This window comes from Bubalus bubalis, chromosome 23, assembly GCF_019923935.1.
Source record: "Bubalus bubalis isolate 160015118507 breed Murrah chromosome 23, NDDB_SH_1, whole genome shotgun sequence".
Classification (NCBI taxonomy): domain Eukaryota; kingdom Metazoa; phylum Chordata; class Mammalia; order Artiodactyla; family Bovidae; genus Bubalus; species Bubalus bubalis.
Genome location: NC_059179.1, coordinates 34,122,235 through 34,136,478, shown reverse-complemented (window position 1 = coordinate 34,136,478; position 14,244 = coordinate 34,122,235). Strand labels below are relative to the sequence as shown.

Below are 14,244 nucleotides of genomic sequence, written 5' to 3'. Positions count from 1 at the left end.
TATATTAGCCACAGGACCTTGAACAAAGTCCTGGAGGAGGGCATGGCAACCCACTCTAGTATTCTTGCCTAGAGAATCCCATGAACAGAAAAGCCTGGCGGGCCATGGTCCATAGGATTGCAAAGAGTCAGACACGACTGAAGCCACTTAGCACACATGCACACGCTTGAACAAAGTACTCTATGTCTCCAAGCCTCAGTTTCCTCATTTGTAAAATGGGAAAACAGTGATGCCTAAGTCACACATGGCTGTGAGGATGAATGGAACAATGCATGTAAGATGCTAAATGTTCTAATTTCACGGTGTCTAAATGTTCGATAAATACTCCCTATTACCACCACTGTCTGGAGAACTCAAGGCTAAGACAACACTCTCCTGTCAACTCTCACTGGTATATAAAAAGAACAGATACATGTATATGCATGGCTGAGTCTGTTTACTGTTCACCTGAATCTATCACAACATTGTTAACTGGCTATACCCCAATACAAAATGTTTTGGTGTTAAAAAAATTTTTTTTTAATTAAAAAAGAAAGAATGCTACAAAGCATGAAAAAAAAAATCACATTAATATTTTAAACAGCTTTTGTGAAGACTGAAAAAAAAGTTACCCTAGTGATTATTTCTACACAGGTTTAAGTGACTCATACATATGTGGTAAGAAATCCACATATGGTAAGAATTCCCAGCTATTATCTGGGAATAGCTGGTAAGAATTCCCAGCTATTATCTGAATTTTACTGCAGCTGTTTCCCCTGAAAAGTGACATAATACAACTTGTGCCGCACCCTAGCCCCAGTGAAGACAATTTTTCTAAAAGGCTCAAAGAGAAGGCACCCAGAGTACCTCCACCGTTCACCTCCAGCACCTGTGCAGGGAAAGGGGGGTGGTTTCTGCTGGGCCCTGAAATACTTTACTGTCCCCTGATGCTCACAGCACTGCCAGGAAGCTGGAGCCTATTACAGAAGAAACTTCGTTTTTTTCAGAGAGGTTAAATAACCTGCCCAAAGCCACACAGCTAACAGGAGGCAGAAGTGGACTATGAAACCAGGCAGTGGCTGGCGACCTGGATGGCCATCAGGCTCTAAGACCCTGAAGGAGTAAAATGGCCTGTAAGTAAACAAAGGTTAGGGCCATGTCCTTGGCCAGCCCAGGAGTTCAAGGGAAAAGGCCCTGCGATTACTCAAAATCACTCGCAAATAATTTTACTGCCCCATAAAAGGCAAACTTGCATACAAGGGTGAAAGGTTGCAGACGGAGACTCCTGCCTTTCTCCACTTCCTCAAGGAATCAAGAGTCCCGCAGGATGACAGCGGCTTAAGTTTACCTACAAGCCCAGACAAAGGCACTGCTGTGACGGCAATCACCTCATTCACCCTCCCGGCCCACCACCATACCCATTTCACAGACAGGCACAGAGAGGGTCAAGGCCCCACAGCTGACAGGCGGGACGCTGGGGCTGGAACCCTGGGCTGTCAGACACGGGAAGCCCCCTGTGTTAGCCAGACGAAAGAACAAACCCCTCGCGCCCTCCCAGGTACCACCACCCCCCTTCTCGCCCTCCCAGGTCCATCCCTCCTTCTTCTCCGAATCCCGAATAGCACCGAGTGTCCCGAGCCCGGGGGCTAGAAGGAGAGGGAGGCCTAACTGAGCAAAGTAGGTGATAGTGGGGGTGGGGAGAGCCTTCTTTCCCAAGTTTTACTGCTTTGCCCGAAGGGACCCAACCCCCGACGACCGCGCTCGGAACAACACCAAGAGGGCAGCCGGGCGGGAAGGGAGAGCGGGAGAAGGAAGGGCGGCGGCCCACGGGAGAGACGCCCGGCGGAGACGGGGGCCGAAGTTACCGTTCCCACGGCGACTGGACTACCGGAGATGGCTTACGTCTCCGTCGCTCCGCTGCAAGGGTCTGCGGCCGCTTGAACGAAATCGAAACTAAAAGCTCCAGCGTAACCGGGGGAGGAGTCGCCCGGGGCTGGACCCGGACCGGGCGGGGCTGCATGCGCCGCCTCCGACTCCGGACCCCGCGGTCCGTACAGTCGGCCGCGCGCAGGAACCCCGCGCCTCCGCGCGCCCTACCGGGGAGAGCGCACCCAGCCGCGCTGGCCCAGCGTTGCGCGCGCAGTCCGCGGAGAGCTCCCGGGGCAAAGCTGGCGAGCATGCGGGGCAAAGTTTGCAGAGCTCTAAAGGGATCCCGCCGCCGCGCGCGCAGTTCCCCCGAGAAATTTTTGCAGAATCGATCGCGCTCCCAGTGACCCGAAGAGCGCGCTCTGCAAATCCGCCGCACGCAGTGTCCCCAGCTGTGCTGAACTGAGAGCACGCCCGGCCGACTTCCCAGGGGCGCCGCATCATGGGACGCTCGTCAGAGTCCTCGCTCCTGCCCTTTCGCTGCTGCCCTCGGTCTACAGCTCGACTTCGGCCTCCGCATCAGCTCCGGGACCCAGTTCCCAAAGCCCGAAGGCTGCTGTCCAGCCAGATCCTGACCCCACTGTGTGCGGGTCGGGCCCCTTGGGGGACTGGGCGCCCGCATCTGCACGAGTTTACCAAGGGCAGGCGGTGGGAGCCGCCGGGGTCTCCAGCTCCCATAACTTGGTTACACTCCGCGGCGCGCCTTTCTGCAGAGCGCGTTCCCACAGCCCAACACCTCCTGCTGGCCTGGATGTAGCTCCAGAATCATTCCTGGACTGTCTATTGAGCGCCACCACGTGTCAGCCACTGGGTGCGTGCGTGCCTGCTGAGTCGCTCAGTTGTGTCCGACTCTTTGCGACCGCATGAACTGTAACCTGCCAGGCTCCTGTGCCTGGTATTCTGCAGGCTAAGATCCTGGTTCGGGTTCCCGTTTCCTCCTCTAGGGGGGGATCTTCCCGACCCAGGGATCTAACCCCCGTGTCTTGGGTCTTCTGCATTGGTAGCCATGTTGTTTACCGCTAGTGCCACCTGGGAAGCCCAGCCACCGGGTGTGTGGCCGTAAGTTAGTTGAATACGGGAGACACATTATAGATGCCCCAATACCACTTCACCCCTCACCCACGCGTGCCCCCACATTTGTCTTTCTTCAACCTGGAGACTCCAGCGGAGGCCTCCGAGGCCTCGCTCTCCAAGACCTCTCACCGACCGGCTAATGAACACAGGCGCGCTGAGGTGTAAATAGCAGGGGAGAAATTACAGTTTTCTTCACACCAGAGACGTTTGCTATGGAACTATCAACGCCTTGAGTGAAAGGAGTGAATCTTCAGGATGTGACGTCAGGCAAGAACGGGCATCTCCTCTTTGCTCTCCTCTGGGCCTGAGACTTCAATATGCTCCATAAAATCTCACCAGGTAAGGACACTTTCTTGGATTAAGAAACACTGGCCCCAGGCAAGTGTAATAATAAGTTCTGCCAGAATCCTGAATTCATGAATATTTTAAACAGGCCATTATACTATTTATACTATGGCTGTGCTGTACTGAACCTCTGTGCACTGGTCCCCCAATTCGTATGTTGAAACTTAATCCCCAGAGTGATGACGTTAGGAGGTGGGGCCGTTGGGAGGTGCTTAAATCTTGCAAGTGGAGCCCTGGGGTTCTTGGCTTTGTAAAGCTGGCCAGACAGAGCTTCCTGGCCTTTGCCACCAAGTGAGGACACAGAGAGAAATTGCAGTCTGTAACCCAAAAAAGGCTTTGACTAGAACCCAACCATGCTGGCACTCTGCTCTTGGCCTTCTAGCCTCCAGTACTGTGAGGAATAAATTTCTGTTGCTCCTAAGCTATTCAGCCTGTGGTATTTTGTTACAGCAACTGAAACAGACCAAGACAGGCTGTCCTATTCTTTCTTTAATACCCATATTTCTGAAATGTCAGGGCCAACTAAGTCATTGTAGACCCAAAGATAAAATACTTTTTGAAGGAATTCAATTGTGAATCACTTGAGAAATGAAAAATCCTTTAGTAAGGCAAATACATCACTCTTTAATTAATCTGATTTATACAATTAAATTTTTGCAAGTTATAATACCATAAAATACCTGAAATACCATAAAACAGTGATAGATGTGGAGGATGCTTCACAACTAATCCCTCTGCTCATATTACAGATAAAGAATCTGAGGTGCAGAGAGGTTGCCCACATCACAAGCTTGCTAGTGACAGAACAAGAACAGGATGCTTATAAAAATAATAAACTTTCCATCCACAAGAATTATGTCATAATTATATCATTAAAACGTGTTGCACACAGGAATTCACTGCTGACTCAGATAGAAAGATGATTTGAAGCAAAACTTCCCTTTTTCAGTTCTGTAGTGTGGTCTGATGTGGGAACTCTGAAAGTATTGCTCCAAAGATGGGTTATCACAGCACCAACAAATAAAACTACAGATATGTGAAACGGAAGAAACAGTTTAAATTTTTTCCCTCCCTGGCGAGACAGCAAAAGAGACACAAATGTAAAGAACAGTCTTTTGGACTCTGTGGGAGACGGCAAGGGTGGGATGATTTGAGAGAATAGCACTGAAACATGTATATTATCATATGTGAAATAGGTCTCCAGGCCAGGTTTGATGCGTGAGACAGGGTGCTCAGGGCTGGTGCACTGGGATGAGCCCGAGGGATGGGATGGGGAGGGAGGTGGGAGGGGGGTTCAGGATGGGGAACACATGTACACCCATGGCTGACATGTCAATGTACAGCAAAAACCACTACGATATTGTAAAGTAATTAGCCTCCAATTAAAATTAATTAATTAATTTAAAAAATCGACATTCAAAAAACTAAAAAAAAAATATTTTCCCTCTCTGATAATTGTACTGACCTGTTAGATCCAAATGCTATTTTCTTCTAACTATATTTCCTGTGTTTCTCCAGCTTTGGCCCACGTCACTGTTTTCTGCTTCCTTTCCAAACTCACCCGATTAGAGCTAAGTCTTTCTCTTCACCCCAGAAAAATCCCCAACTCCATTATTCAGAAGTCTTTAGAAGAGCTGACCTCATGGATGCTCCTTAGTTGATCCCTCTGGACTTTGCCTCTGGCCCTCTGCTCTAGGCACCAGGATGCGGCTGCTAATCCTGCTGAGCCCAACAGTCCCACCTTCATCCTGCTGGGTACCACACCTCCATGGGATACAATCAGCGACTGCTTCTCTTGCTGTTCACAGAACAGCTCAGGCCAGGCCATGACTTCGTACAAGGATACATGACTTCGCCACTGAAGGATAATCCCTTGAGTAACAGAAATGCCTGTCTTAGGACTCACAGGCCCAAGCCCAAACTCTGGCTGAGGCACCAGCAGGCTTCTGCAAAGGGACAGAGGGGTGGGTCAGGGTTCAGGCTGAATTCCCTGACAAGAATAATTGATGCTATTAACCACTGCCTCTAAGCCCTCTGTTCTGTGAAAATGGAACTGGGTTTTTAAAGTAATTTTCCTTTGCCTGTGGTCCTAGGTTCAGCTTTGCCAGTTGGGGACAGTAGAGAAAGATTGTTGTTATTAAGTCGTCAAGTCATGTCCGACTGTTTGCAAGCCCATGGACTGCAGAACACCAGGCTTCCGTGTCCCTCACCTCTCCCAGAACTTGCCCAAGTTCATGTCTGTTGAGTTGGTAATGCCATCCAACCAGTGATGCCATCCCTTCATGGATCACTGCCTTGTCGTGGCTTGTGTAACTCGGTGAAGCTATGAGTTGTGACGTGCAGGGCCACCCAGGACAGATGGGTCTTAGTGGGAAGTTCTGACAAAACGTGACCCCTTGGAGGAGGGAATGCAAACCACCCCAGTACACTTGCCGTGAGAACCCCCTGAACTGTATAAAAAGGCAAAAAGTGAGAGACTACAGGAGGTAAAGGTTTTGTTCCCTGGCTCTGGTGTGTCTGGCATACTTTTGAGGAATCGGGCTCCTACAGCAGGGATGCACACGTTCTAGGTTCCTATTACACACCTGGCTTCCCCAGCGCCCGGCTGGCCCTGCTGGGCACCAGTACCCGGCAATTAGCAACTTCCCTGGCACCCCCTTCAGGCGTCCTTCCATTGAGATACTTTCCCACGATCAGCTCTCTCTGGCACTAGAGGACAGATCACTAGCAAGTTCCACTGGCATAGTCCCCATAACTTCTCTGCATCTAGTAAGCCATTAACATGCTCTCTCCAATAAAGTTTGGATCACAGCTCTGGGGTGGGAAGAAGGCGCCCACCTTCTGGGGTGGGTCTCTTCCTTAGGCCCTCTAGGGGTAATGGCAAGTTGTTGTTCAAAGTCGCTCAGTCGTGTCCGACTCTTTGCAACCCAATGGATTGCAGCATGCCGGGCTTCCCTGTCCTTCACCATCTCAAACTCATGAGTTTGAGTCAAACTCGTGTTTGCTCAGACTCATGTCCGTTGAGTCGGTGATGCCATCCAACCATCTTGTCCTCTGTTGTCCCCCTCTCCTGCCTTCAATATTTCCCAGCATCAGGGTCTTTTCTAATGAATTGGCTCTTCACATCAGGTGGCCAGAGTATTGGAGCTTCAGCTTTAAGCTCAGTCTTCCAATGAATATTCAGGATTGATTTCCTTTAGGATTGACTGATTTGACCTCCTTGCAGTCCAAGGGACTTAATGACAAGTTAAGTTGTGTTATATTGTTGGGCTTCCCTAGTGGCTCAGAGGGTAAAGAATCTGCCTGCAGTTCAGACCTGGGTTCAATTCCTGGTTTGGGAAGATCCCCTGGAGAAGGGCATTACAACCCACTCCAGTATTCTTGCCTAGAGAATTCCCTGGACAGAGGAGCCTGACAGGCTATATGGAATGAATTGTTCTTCTTGCCTCCAAATTCATACTTTGAAATCAACTCTGCCTCTATCTAACCCCATGTGATCACCCCCAGGCACCTGAAAACACCAAGGGATGAGGGGGAGAGTGGGGTTGGAGTTCTGACCTGGGAAAGCCTGACAGCTAGAGGCAGGCCCTTGCTTCTTGAATTCTCCACCCCAAGTGTTGGTCACATGTTGCAAATGCTTTCCTTCCTCCTTCTCACAGTTGCCTTGAGTGACTGACCTTGCGCTACCCCGTGCGCATCCCCTCGGCTCATCAATAGCTCCATGTGTGGCACCAGGACCCCCTTAAGTTCCTGCAGCATTAGCCCCCTGCTTCTATGCCTCTGGGCTTTTTCTGAAGCTGTAGAAGTCTGTTCAGCTTGTGCAGACAGGTGTACTCTAGAGGTGGAGGGAGTTAATGCCCCTGAGATGCAGCCAATGGGAGATGAAAGTTGGGTTGATAAGTATCCCAGCCTCTGTCCTTCAGTGGGATGGTTTGGGGAAGTATTCTACACAATGCCTCAGAGGATCCCTAACAATATTGAGCCTCAGTTGCCCAGTGGTAATTAGCTCAGGATGCGCCCTTTATTGACTCTTCTTTCTCTGCTCACTCACCTCAGACCCTCATTCTTACCTTGTAAGATCATCTCCCAAATATACCACCTGCAGCCAAATCCTCACCTCATGCTCTGGGAGAAGCTAAACTAAGGTAGGCACGCACACACCCCCACCATGGGAGGAACAAGCCCAGTCTAATCAGAGTAGCGATGACAGGCTGGAGGCTTGATACTTTCTTTTTACTTCTCTTTGGTCATCTCTTCATAATCTCAAAACCATTTTACATCCATGGCCCTGCAGGGCATTGGAAATGGTTCAGAGCTAGGAGGAATTGCCTCATATTCTCAATGACAGAACCAGGGTTCTAAAAGATCTTGACTGGCTGAAGCAATGGGGCTGCCATCAATAGGATGCAATTTAAAAGAAACAAGTGCTATGGTAAAGTTGAAAAAAATCGATTGTTCATGTACTGAACATGATAGTCACTAATGTGAAATGAAATGTGGGGTTTTTCATTGATCACAATCTCCCTGTGAGTCAAGACTTAAAAAAAAGAAGCAATATGGGACACTGTTGACAGAAGCATCTAAATCAGAGGTTAACAGTCCTCTGCTTGAGCTGACTCTGGCTCACCACCACCAAGCCCAAGTCCTGGACTTTCTGCTGATAGGCCAACATCACACACCTCTCAGGTGCCTCTTTCAATCCACTTAGCCTCACCTGTCTTAAGACTTATGCCAGTCCAGCCTTGGCAGTGGCAGCTAGCTCTATATCGGTTTAGCCAACAGTGTCTTTGATCTGCTGCTGCCCTTGCGTTTTTCCCTGTTGCTATTGAGACATAGGATGCTGTGGGATTCCCTGGGCACATGCACAGCATGGATGTATAAGGGAGTTAACACCCAGTGGGGCCAGACATTAGTCAGTGGTGGGCAGGGCCAGCAGGTTCTTCCTTCCCACTTCCTTCCTTTAGCAGACATTCCTGAGTAGCAGTGGCTTATGTGGCTTCTTGAAAAGTAGAGACCAAGAGATCCAACGTCCAAAGCTTCTGTGGGAAAGGATGTTGACTCTCCCCCTCCACTTCCTGCCTTCTTACTTCTGCCCCCTGGATCACACTTCTGAATAAAGTGCTCGCATGGAAACCTTTGCCCCAGGTTCTATTTTGTGGGGAATCCAGAGTAACACATGTTGTCTGAATGGATCCCAGGAGCCAGAGGAGCACCCTTGTTCATTGGCTAAGATGTGGAGGGTCTGATGTAATCGCTGTCAGAAAGCGGAGGGGCTCTGCCTGATGTGAGAGGGTTAGGATGCACACAGGAAGGCCATCCACGAGGGCTGTAAAGCAGATGAGGGCTATGTGTCTCTGGCCCCAGCAATGCATGTTCATTTCAGGTCTTTAAACTGTCCCACTTCCAGTTCTATGGGGTTCTTTCTTCTCACAATTTCTGATACATAATAAGCACCTTTCAAAAGCAGAAGTGATGGTACAAGTCAGATTTAGCACCTTGCGTTTGGGTCATCCTTGTTTTCACAACTTATAGCAGTGATGCAATCACAGCCTTAGAGAAGCGTTAGGTCATTTTTCTTTAAAGGAAATCTGGCTGCGATTCCTCATCCCTCTGGATTGGGGCAGAGTTCTTTCTCAGTGATTATTGAGACTTCCAGCCCATGTCCAGGTATAGCTGGAGAAATCCCACACAGAGCAAAATATCTGGGGAAGGTGTAGGTCTTTTTGTAAGAGGTATTATTTGGCCGGGTATTAGTTGTAGCACACGAAATCTTTGTTGCAGCATCTTTACTTGTGGCATGTGGACACTTAGTTGTGAGATGTGGGATCTAGTTCCTCGACCAGGGGTCGAACCCAGACCCCCTGCATTGGGAACGCAGAGTCTTAGCTCCTGGACCACTGGGGAAGTCCCTAACCTGTAGGTCTTAGTTCTTTGCCTTTACTGTTCCCTTTTGTTCAGGCCATGTTGTATCACATTTCAGCCTGAGTCTTCCTGAGTTCGGGGCCCCTACTCAGAGTCTCCTTCTGGTGCTGAGAGGGCAGCTCTGCGCCCGCTCTCTCTGTGGGGAACCTCACGGCACCCTCTCCTAAGCGTCACGGGGACGCTGTTCTTCTTCACCTGCTCTGTGGCCTCCTCCTCCCCGTGGTTCTCCCGTCACAACACAAAAACACTACTGGGTTCTCTCTGTCTTCCCCAAGGTCCCCCCAGCAGTTTCCTCAGAGCCTTTTCTTGAGGTGGAAAGTCACTAATTGGTAGCTTGCTGATTAATTACTGCCCATGACCCTGTTTTATTGTTTTATTCCCAGTGTTTTGCAAAAGAGGGAATTTCAGGTGCAGATGCGGATAGCTGGCTTTTCTGGAAGAGTCAGAATATTTGTCCCTGCTGGCTACTGACTCCCTCATCACAAGTTGGCTGGGGTGGAGAGGTGGGTCAGATGGGGCCTGTGACCTGTGGCTTCACCTCGGTCCCTGCAGGCATGTTGGCATCAGTGTTGATTTCTTTGATTTGATAAATATTTGTTGAGCACGTTTTCTGTATCAGACCTTGTTCTTGGCATTGGGGATACAGAAAGAACAACATGGACCAAGGACCCTATTTTGATGAAATATCTTGATGGAGGAGACAGATAATTTTTAAAAGCAGATATACTAATATTTAAGGTGTCAGGTGGTGGTAACTGCTGTGAAGAACATAAAGCAGGAAGAGGGTTGTAGAAGAAAGACAGTGAGCTGAGGGGTGGGGACAAATGTGTTGCCATTTTTTGTAAGCTGTTTCTGAAAGGTTTGTATTCAGTGACATTTAGGCAAAGAGGGGCTTCACAAAGCCAAGAAAAGAAACTTTGTCTTCACGCTGCTCCCTGGGAATCAAGGGACTAAGCAAGACCTGGAAGGCAAGAACTTTTGGGAACCGCCTAAGATAACAGAGGTCAGCACTCAGAGAGTTCTCATCTGCCCTTATTTTTGCATCCTTGCAGAAGCTAAACCTGAATTGATATCTTAATAAATTTTCCGTCCTACTCTTATAAACATTTTAATCTATTTAAAAACATTTCATTGAAGTACAGTTGGTTTACAATATTGTGTTAATTTCTGCTGTACAGCAAAGTGACTCAGTTATATACACATATATTCTTTTTCGTATTCTTTTCCATTATGGTTTGTCACAGGATTTTGAATACAGTTCCCTGTGCCATACCGTAGGATCCTGTTGTTTATCCATCCTATCTGTAATAGTTTGCCTCTGCTAATCCCAAACTCCCAAGCCTTCCCACCCCCATCCAGCTCTCCCTTGGCAACCGCAAGTCTGTTCTCTATGTCTGAGTCTTTTTTGTTTCAGGTACATTCATTTGTGTCCTGTTTTAGATTCCCCATGTAAGTGATATATCATATGGCATTTGTTTTTCTCTGTCTGACTTACTTTCAATCATCTCTAGGTCCATGCATGTTGCTATAAATAGCCTCATTTCATTCTTTTTTATGGTTGGATGATATTAAACATTTTTAAGAGATAAGGCTAAATTTCAAATATGGTATTTACCCTCTGTGGAGTGAGTAAATCTTTTTTCATTTTCCTTGGAGGGGTGAGTTGGACCTTCTGCTTTAGTCACAGGCCTCACAGAGAGAGCTTTTCTCATTTAGTTGTCGTATTAGGGTGTGGGGTATGCCTTTGGCTTCTTTTCTTAGGTTATGATCACAGCTAGTGTTAAACTAGTGCATGCTGCCTGATCATACACAAGGATTTGGTCATCCACATAAACATGATGCTGTTGTGAGTTCACTTTTCTATTTAGAGAAACATGTCAGCTAGAAATACCTCCACCTTATTACCCAGACGCATGCGTGCCGAGCAAGTCTCCAAAATAGCCCTTTGAGTAAGTGGCAGCTTTAAAAACCATCCAGCCACCGACTTCAAACCAGAACGTCAGCAGAGGAGAGTGGAAGTTGGATACTGAACGGTCAAGGTGCCCACAGGAATTTAATAGGAGTCAGGACTTTGGAGGCTCGAACAACCAGACGGTGGCTTCTCCTTGGATTTCTTGCCTGTTACCGATCTTGATCTTCTCTCTTCAGACTTCACGATGAATGTGCAGGCTTGTTCTAGGTGTGGGTACGGGGTGTACCCTGCTGAGAAGATCAACTGTCTAGACCAGGTCAGTAGACATTTTTTGGCCTTTGCAAATTGTCACAAACTTGGGAAATATATCTTGTCCCATATGGACATGTGGGTTTTTCTGAGCCACCAGGATATGATGTTTTTCCCACTTTTCTTCAGTTCTACCCATTTCTAGCTACATCTCCTGTATTGTCTCAAAAATTTGTAGCCGAGTATGAGTTTTATCACCATTTTATCCCTAAAGCTCTTTTTTTTTTTTTTTTTGCCCTGAAATATATAAGATTCCTGAGAATGAAAGAAAAGGTAATTTTGCTCAAACTTTTCTATTTGGTTTCTAGATATGGCACAAAGCTTGTTTTCACTGTGAAGTTTGCAAGATGATGCTATCAGTGAATAACTTTGTGAGTCACCAGAAAAAGCCATACTGTCACGCGTAAGTGTTTGACACCCCTCCCCACCACCTCTTAAATTATATATATATATATATATATTTTTTTTTTTTTTTTTTTAATAAGTAACCAACCAGAGGTTCAAATCGCACACTCCAGGGTTAAATCCAAGAACCCAAGAAATGTCTTCTCAAAAGTTTTTACTTACATACACAGAATTTTATGCAATGGACAGAAAGTTGAAATTTTCAAATTTCTTACAAGTGAAAAACAAAATCTATCCTCTATAACCCCATGTCAAATTATTAAAGATTGTACAGAACAGTATAATTGCTGTGGCTATGCAGAAAGCTTTAAAATGTTTTCTTTTAAATAATTTCAGGTAAATAATTTCCAGTTAAATTTGGTGTTTACATTAAATAGGTTGAATTTATTTGATTTGCTTTTCTTTCTTTACGACTCATTGCCTGGACACTCTTGAATTTAATTATTATGTCTTATGTTTTTTTGATGTAAAAAGTGACTCTTCTTTTAAGAATAGTCACTCAGTCATCTTGGATAAAGTACATTTCTAATTCTGATTTATATCTACTTTTTGCAGCCATAACCCCAAGAACAACACTTTTACGAGTGTCTATTACACTCCATTAAATCTAAATGTGGGGAAACCTCCAGAGGCCATTTGTGGGGTAAGTTACTTAATTTTGAATTTCAAAATAGTGTTTAAAGAAAATTTCTTAGCTCAGGCATTTCTTAGTTTTTAAGTGTCTCTGTAAATATGGAGAAAATGGGCAGGTTTACACCTAGGCATGTTTAAGTAACAAATATTGCTATTTGTCCTACCATAGCATAGAAGCCCATCCAGGATAATCCAGCTTGACTATCTGAGGATCTTGTATCCATTTTAATCTCCTTGTGTCTGTCAGCTCTGTACACATTGATACAGCAGGCCATACATACACCAGGTGCTTAATACATAAAACAAATCATATATAGTTGGAAAATATTACAAAGCCCTTTCTTTCCCCATTATATTTGGGTACAAACATGAAAACCTCTGGTTCCACACTCTTAAATCTCTCTGCATTCGGTAGTGTTTAAGGTCTCTTTCCCCGTGGGTAGGGGTAGGTCAGAGATATTTTGATCTGGAGCTAATGTTTGGGTAGGCCAGGAGGCCATATTGATTAACCAACCTGTTTTGAAAAACTAATAGTAGAGTTTTGTCAGGAAACTATTTACCGGATGTTTGCATTTATTAAAATGATGAATCATTTCACTCGCCTCCCCCAGGCCCCATAGCAAGTTGCTTTAGGGGATGGAACTAGCAGCTTTCTAAAATTAGAGAATGACACAGGAGGTGGAAGGCTCTCTAGTAATCTGCCTTCCTCATGTTACCTCACCGTATCCTGACTCTCCTGCCTGCCCAGGCCTTGTCCTCCTCAAGAAGACAGTTTAGCTTGAGCTTATCCTGATGATGGCTTTCTATACATAGTTGCCAACTAGCTTATTTCACTAAGTGCTTTGCTCCAATTGTGAGTTGTGTTTTTTTTTTTTAACAAGTTTAGGTAACATTTACTGTGTAATTGCTTAACTAACTTAACACATTACAATCCAATAAAGTAAATACTATTATTATCCCATTCTACTGGTGAGGAAACTGAGGCTTGGAGAGTTGTTCATATATCTATCATTGACTTCTAACAATTGAGAAGCCTGAAGAGTTCTCGAGCCATCCATTACTGAGAAGGCGGATTCTTTTAGGATTTTGCTTTCATCCATTTTTGCTTGTTTGTGTGGGTTTTGTTGTTGTTTGTTTTTGTCTCTTAATGTCTAACTCAAAATTGACAGTACTGAACTTAACTCTCAGTTCTACAGAGTGCCAGACACTTTGCAAGGCCCTTTATCTGTATAATCTCACTTGTTCTTCACAAAAACCCTCTGCAGTATTATATTACAGCTGGGGAGGCTGAGGCTCACAGAAGTTAAGTAGCTTGCCCAGTTTTACCCGGCCAGTTGAATGGATACAAACCCAGATCTCTATCACTCTAGGACCCACATCCTAAACTGCTCAGTCAGCCTACTCCCATGTACCTAGGGTGTGGCAAAATCTTACAACAGATCAGGCAGTACTTACCTTCCTTTGAAGTGGTGGTGAATTCACTTTTTTGTAACTTGTATGACAGGCCGGACCTGGAGCGAGATTATCGCTGGTTCTATTTCCAGCCACAGGCAGTGACATGAGCTTCCCAGGAAGCCTGTGTGTGTGTGTTAGTTCACATCTATGTGAATATGTGTGTATGTGTGTAAATATGTGTGTTTGCATGTGGGGAGTGTATATATGTGTGTATGTAGGTGTAAATATGTGTGCACGTGTATACATGTGTGTATACATGGTGTATATACATGAGCGTATATACA

The 14,244-nt window shown here is 46.2% G+C and overlaps 2 protein-coding genes across 2 annotated transcripts in view; one reads left to right on the top strand and one right to left on the bottom strand.

The window, feature by feature from the left end:
- CASP7 (caspase 7) overlaps positions 1-1,983 on the bottom strand; it is a 41,875-nt gene extending 39,892 nt beyond the window's left edge. Inside the window, exon 1 of the mRNA XM_025274122.3 lies at positions 1,845-1,983. The gene's annotated coding sequence lies outside the window, so the exon portion shown is untranslated. The remainder of the gene's footprint in view (positions 1-1,844) is intronic.
- Positions 1,984-11,210: 9,227 nt separating this feature from the next.
- Positions 11,211-14,244, top strand: part of LOC102396100 (nebulin related anchoring protein) — a gene marked incomplete in the record, with an annotated part of 59,214 nt that continues 56,180 nt past the window's right edge. Inside the window, 3 exon segments of the mRNA XM_045164126.1 lie at positions 11,211-11,474; positions 11,776-11,870; positions 12,428-12,515. Of these exon segments, the coding sequence (XP_045020061.1) occupies positions 11,403-11,474; positions 11,776-11,870; positions 12,428-12,515 (255 nt within the window).